The 6,865-nt window shown below is 49.7% G+C and overlaps 1 protein-coding gene across 1 annotated transcript in view; it reads right to left on the minus strand.

Annotated features, from left to right (window-relative positions):
- Positions 1-6,865, minus strand: part of snrnp27 (small nuclear ribonucleoprotein 27 (U4/U6.U5)) — a 50,116-nt gene that overhangs the window by 8,174 nt on the left and 35,077 nt on the right. Inside the window, exons 2-4 of the mRNA XM_080216881.1 lie at positions 4,879-5,008; positions 4,643-4,722; positions 3,436-3,515 (exon numbers count right to left, since the gene is read on the minus strand). Of these exons, the coding sequence (XP_080073007.1) occupies positions 3,436-3,515; positions 4,643-4,722; positions 4,879-5,008 (290 nt within the window). The remainder of the gene's footprint in view (positions 1-3,435; positions 3,516-4,642; positions 4,723-4,878; positions 5,009-6,865) is intronic.

The raw sequence follows: 6,865 nt of genomic DNA on the forward strand, positions 1-6,865 counted from the left end.
TCGTAGCGACCATTTCAACCTGGGGAAATAGCCTCTGAGAATCCACCCTATCTATTCCTCTCAACATTTTATAAACCTCTATCAGGTCGCCTCTCAGCCTTCGTCTCTCCAGGGAAAAGAGACCCAGCTCCCTCAACCTAATTTCATAAGGCATGCCTCCCAGTCCAGGCAACATCCTTGTAAATCTCCTCTGTACCCTTTCAATAGCTTCTACGTCTTTCCTATAGTGAGGCGACCAGAACTGCGCACAGTACTCCAAATGAGGCCTGACAAGGGTCTTATAAAGTTGCAGCATTACCTCCCGACTCCTAAACTCAATCCCTCGATTAATGAAGGCCAGTACACCATACGCCTTCTTGACCACCTCTTCCACCTGCGAGGCCGATTTAAGAGTCCTGTGGACCCGGACCCCAAGATCCTTCTGCTCTTCAACACTACTAAGACTCCTGCCCTTGATAGTGTACTCGTTCATCCCGTTGGTTCTGCCAAAATGGACGACTACGCATTTATCCGCGTTGAAGTCCATCTGCCACTTCTCCGCCCAGTCCTGCATCCTATTTATGTCCTGCTGCAACTTTTGACATCCTTCCAGACCATCCACAACACCACCGACCTTCGTGTCATCAGCGAACTTACTTACCCATCCCTCCACTTCCTCATCCAGGTCATTTATGAAAATGACAAACAGCAAGGGTCCTAGAACAGATCCCTGGGGCACTCCACTGGTGACTGACCTCCATTCAGAAAAAGACCCATCCACAAGCACTCTCTGCCTTCTGCAGGCAAGCCAGTTCTGGATCCACAAGGCCAAAGACCCTTGGATCCCATGCCCTCTCACCTTCTCAAGAAGTCTTGCATGGGGGACCTTATCAAACGCCTTGCTGAAGTCCATGTACACCACGTCCACGGCACTTCCTTCGTCAATGTGTTCAGTCACATTATCGAAGAACTCAACTAGGCTTGTAAGGCACGACCTGCCCTTGACAAATCCATGCTGACTATTCCTGATCATGTCAAACCTCTCCAAATGCTCGTAAATCTTGTCCCTCAGAAGCCTCTCCATCAGCTTACCAACCACTGAGGTCAGGCTCACCGGTTGGTAATTTCCCGGGCTATCTCTGTTCCCTTTCTTGAAAATAGGGACTACATCTGCAATCCTCCAATCTTCCGGAACCTCTCCCATCTCCATTGACGACGCAAAGATCATCGCCAGGGGCTCTGCAATCACTTCCCTCGCCTCCCACAGTATCCTGGGGTACATCCCATCTGGTCCCGGCGACTTATCTATCTTGATAGAATTCAAAAGTTCTAACACATCCTCCACCCTAATATCCACAAACTCAATCTTTTCCATCTGCTGCAAATCTGTAGCAAAATCTCCCAGATCAGTGAATACTGAGGCAAAGTACTCATTAAGCACCTCTGCCATTTCTTCTGGTTCCACACAGACCTTTCCCCCTTCACCTTTTATAGGTCCTATCCCTTCTCTTCTCATCCTTTTACCTTTCACATATTTATAGAAGGCCTTGGGATTCTCCTTAATCTTACCCGCCAAGGTCTTCTCATGACCCCTTCTGGCTCTCCTAATTTCCCTTTTAAGCTCCTTTCTACAGTCCTTATACTCCTCAAGATCCTTAAACTCTCCTAGTTCCCTGAACCTTTTGTACACCTTCCCTTTCCTCCTGACTAGGTTCAACACAGCCTTCGTGCACCACGGTTCCCGCGACCTACCAAAACCCCCTTGTCTCATCGGAACGTTGTCACGCATAGCTCCAGACAAACATTCCGTGAATATCCGCCACCTTCCTTCGGTACTTTTCCCTAAGAACGCCTCCTTCCAGTTTATTTGTCCAAGTAACTTCCTGACTTCTTCGTATCTCCCCTTACTCCAGACAAACACCTTCCTAGCCTGCCTGATCCTATCTCGTTCCAATGCAATTGTGAAGGAGATAGAATTATGGTCACCATTCCCAAGATGCTCTCCTACCGAGAGATCCATCACCTGCCGTCCTTACCCCGGTCTGGCCTACATGTGACTCCAGAACCACAGCAATGTGGTTGATTCTCAAGTGCCCTCAGCCAACTAGGGACGGGCAATAAATGCTGGGCCCAGCCAGTGACACCCATGGCCCAAGGATAAATAAACAAAAACTTACAGAACACTGAGAGTCCTGGATAGGGTGGACGTGGAGCGGTGGGGGGGAGACTAGTCAGAGAGACTCAGATCCGAGGGGCACAGCCTCAGAGTAAAGGGACAACCCTTTAGAACCGAGATGAGGAGGAATTTCTTTAGCCAGAGGGTTCGGTGAATCTGTGGAATTCATTGCCACAGAGGAGGCCGGGTCACTGAGTGTATTTAAGACAGAGATAGATCGGTTCTTGGTTGGGAAGGGGGTCAAAGGTTACAGGAAAAGGCAGGAGAACGGGGTTGAGAAATTTATTAGCTGTGATCTAATGCTGGAACAGACTTGATGGGCCAAATGGCCTAATTCTGCTCCTATATCTTATGGTCTTATTACAAACAGTGATTTGGTCACACAAGTTTCTTTGCAGCTGTCTCCACCTCATCCCATCTTTATATCATAGAAACCCTACAGTGCAGGAGGAGGATATTCGGCCCATCGAGTCTGCACCGACCACAATCCCACCCAGGCTCTATCCCCATAACCCCTTGCATTTACCCTAGTCCACTGACACCAAGGAGCAATTCAGCATGGCCAATCCATCTAACCCGCACATCTTTGGACTGAGAGGGGAAACCGGAGCACCCGGAGGAAAACCACGCAGACGTCCAAACGCACCACAGGGAGAACGCGCAAACTCCAAGCCGGGAATCGAACCCGGGTCCCTGGCGCTGTCAGGCAGCCGTGCTAACCACTGTGCCACCTCTAAGTCCTTTGGTTCCTTCCTCGCTCACACGTTTAGCTAGCATCCTCTTAAACATCTGGGAGGTACTATCGAAGGAGCTCTGGGGAGCTGCCACAGTGCGTCCTGTAGATTCCAGAGCCTAAACCGTCAATGTAAACTCTGCCCTCAACATGGAGCACCACAGCCTACGGTTTGCCAGGTGCAGTAGCTCCCTATAACCTTGCAGCTCTCTTTGTTTGGTAGTCTCTCTGTTTTGTTCCCTTAGCTGCAAACCGACTGTGCACCTTACTGAGAATCCCAAACACTTCCCTGCTAAACCTAACCATAGTAAGAAATCTCATAACGCCAGGTTAAAGTCCAACAGGTTTATTTGGAATCATGAGCTTTCTCCACTCACCTGATGAAGGAGCAGACGCTCCGAAAGCTCGTGATTCCAAATAAACCTGTTGGACTTTAACCTGGTGTTGTGAGACTTCTTACTGTGCTTACTGCAGTCCAACCCGGCAACTCCACATCAAACCCAGCTCTGCAATCGAGGCCACAGAATCGATAAGCACCCACACTCACCTTCGTGGTGTCAAAAGCATCGAATCCCATCACCTTCAACAGCTCGATCTCTTCCTCTGTTTTCCCCTCCATGTCAGCCTCTGCCAGTGAAAAGAAACAAGCTCTAAGCTGCAGGGATTTACAAACACACCCATAACTGACCTACTGCACCAATGTTAAAGAGGCTTTACACCAGTGTCAGGTTTAACTGGAATCAGGCGGGGTCAGGATACTGAATTCGAGAATCAGCCATGATCGTAATGAATGGCAGAGCAGGACTCAAGGGCCAAATGGCCTCCTCCTGCTTCTAGTTTCTACTCCTCATACATCAAGCCTTTCATTCCCGGGATCATTCTTGTGAACCTCCTTTGAACCCTCTCCAAGGCTGGCACATCCTTCCTTAGATACGGGGCCTAAAACCGCTCCCAATATTCTGAATGTGGTCTGACCAGAGCCTTACACAGCCTCAGCTGTACATCCCTGCTTCTGTACTCTTGTCCTCTCGACATGTCCGCGAAGAATGCCTTCCCAACACCAACTCAACCTGCAGGTTAACCTGAACAGAGTCCTGAATGAGGGACTCCCACGTCCCTTCGCTCTTCCGATTTCTGAATCCTCTCCTCATTAAGAAGATAGTCTACGTTTCTTATTCTGCCCACCTCACACTTACATTGCAATCAGGGAGGGCGACACGGTGGCACAGTGGGTGAGCACTGCCGCCTCTCAGCGTCAGGGACCTGGGTTCGATTCCCGGCTTCGGGTCACTGTCTGTGTGGAGTCTGCACATTCTCCCCGTGTCTGTGTGGGTTTCCTCCCACACTCCAAGGATGTGCGGGTTGGGTGGATTGGCCATACTAAATTCTCTCTCGGTGTACCTGAGCAGGTGCTGGAGAGTGGTGAATTGGGGATTTTCACAGTAACTTCATTGCGGTGTTAATGTAAGTCTACTTGTGGCACTGATAAATAAACTTTACCTTTTCACTTGCTCCCTCCACCCTCCAAGGGTCTCCCTTCGAAACACTTAACTTCCCTTGCCTGGTTCCGACACGATTCCCAGCTCCATCCCCATGGGTCAGGCCAGCAAAAGGAAGCTGCGGTACTCAACGGGAGGGAGGAACCCTGTGTTGGGGGAAATCACAATGCCACGGTGGGAGCTGGGTATAAATAGCCCTACAAGGAGGGAAAGGGTGGGCTGGCCCAAGGTTCCTGGGCTGACTCGCGCAGTTACCTGTGATCTCACGTTCTTTTGACTCCTGGTCTTTTTGCCTGGAGGGTGAGATGGAATTTGACTTGTGTCGACGCGGAGACCTGGACACATCAACGGAGAGAGAGAAACAATCACATTTAGCAACGCCAGTGCACGCTGGGACGTGAGTGAAAAACACCGCGAAACCCAGCCTCAGCATGAGGATGTGTTAAGTACGGGAAAGCTCGTAGGCGGCACACGGCGAGATCAGAACATACCGTGACCGTCTGCGGTGAGGCGACCTGGAGCGACTCCTCCTGCGTTCCCGGTCTCGCTCTCGTGACCTGGAGCGTTCGCGCCGTCTGGCTCGCTCCCTCTCCCTGGATGTAGACCTCGAGCGGCGACGCTCTGTTCACACACAGAGAGCAATCGATTTACACCCCTGGGCAGCACACAGTTCAACACTCGGGGAAACGTTTATTCAACTTTGCTTTCAATATCGTCGGGGATAAAACCGGAGAGTGGGACGGGGATGTAGCAATCCCTTCATCTGACTGTCCTCCGAAGATTCAGCCAGCTCCTGAGTTCAAGTATTTAAGGAATGGATTGGGTCACACACACAGACTGAAAAGGTGGAATCTCGAGTGTTGTCCTTTGGTTAATCTCTCCAACACGAGCAGTTAAGCCAATGCCAATGATAGGGAGGTGCCCCACTATGCTAGACCAAACACCATGTGTGTAATAAGTAGACCCCAGTCGCTACGTGCCAGTATTAAGGCCCACACATTGCCTTACAGGAGGGGAGAGAGAGAGAGAGAGGCTGCGGGTTTAGGGAGGACAGCTGAGTGTACTACTCGGAGGCTCGTAGGGCTGGACATGGTTCGAGATTTGGAGCAACTTGAACAGAAGGTGGAGAAGATTGAAATGGAAGGAGCTGCAGCAAATGTAGATCAGTGGACACAGGGGGTGGCACGGTGGTTAGCACTGCTGTCTCACAGCTCCAGGGACCCGGGTTCGATTCCCGGCTTCAGGTCACTGTCTGTGTGGAGTCTGCACATTCTCCCCATGTCTGCGTGGGTTTCCTCCGGGTGCTCCGGTTTCCTCCCACAGTCCGAAAGACATGCTGATTAGGTGTTAATTTCTCCCACAGTGTAACCCGAACAGGAATGCGGTGACTAGGGGATTTTCACAGTAACTTTATTGTGATGTTAATGAAAGCTGACTTGTGACACTGATAAATAAAGTTAAATTGAATCTTTAATCTGTCAGCGAATCCATTCCAGGTATTTGAACACATTGGATCAAAGCCAGGGTCCCCAAACAGCTATCTTTTCAATTTCATCCTGTCCCCATCCCACATGTTAGCTTCTAGCAATATAGTTTTCTATATTAGACTCTACCTCCACACTCCCAGATCCTACCCACTCGCTGCAGGTAAAATACCTCATCAGCATTTCTCCTTTTGCCAATCACCTTAACCTATCCCCTTCCACCAACAGGGGGGGTTTCTCTCCAGCAACTCTGTCTAAACAACTCACAACTTTGAGCATCCCTCTCAAATCTTTATTCGAGAAAGGGAGACAGAAAGCAGAAAATCATAGGCCAGTGAGTCCAACACCAGCTAACATCAGGAAAAAACCACAGCGTCTTACAGTGCAAAAACAGGCCATTCGGCCCATAGATCCTGCACCACTAACAGTTTCACCCAGCCCCTATCCCCTGACACTCAGGGGCAACTTAGCATGGCAAATTAACCTAACCCTGCACATCTTTGCAGTGTGGGAGGAAACCGGAGCACCCAGAGGAAACCCACACAGAGACAGGGAGAACGTGCAGACTCCACTCAAACAGTGACTCAAACTGGGAATTGAACCCGGGTCCCTGGCTCTGTGAGGCAGCAGTGCTAAGCGGCTAATTACTACTCAATTTCCAGAGTCCATTAATAAATAGAGCAGCGGGACATTAGAAAGTCATAACACCATTGGGCGGCCTTGACACAGTTTAGTGAAAAGGAAATGGGGTTTGATAAATTGATTCGCACTCTCTGAGAATAAGAGGCAGGTGGATAAAGGAAAAATCAGTGATGCAGTTAGATTTACAAAGACATTCGATAAGGTGCCACAGACAGTATTACAGCACAAGAGCTGAGGGTGCGGAGGGTGATATGTGACTGTTGTCTAACTGATGGGAAACAGGAGATGGGTCATTTTCAGGATGATGAACTGTAACTAGCAGGGAGCTGTGGGAATCAACCATTTCAGAACT

This window comes from Carcharhinus amblyrhynchos, chromosome 34, assembly GCF_965287045.1.
Source record: "Carcharhinus amblyrhynchos chromosome 34, sCarAmb.v2.hapA, whole genome shotgun sequence".
Classification (NCBI taxonomy): domain Eukaryota; kingdom Metazoa; phylum Chordata; class Chondrichthyes; order Carcharhiniformes; family Carcharhinidae; genus Carcharhinus; species Carcharhinus amblyrhynchos.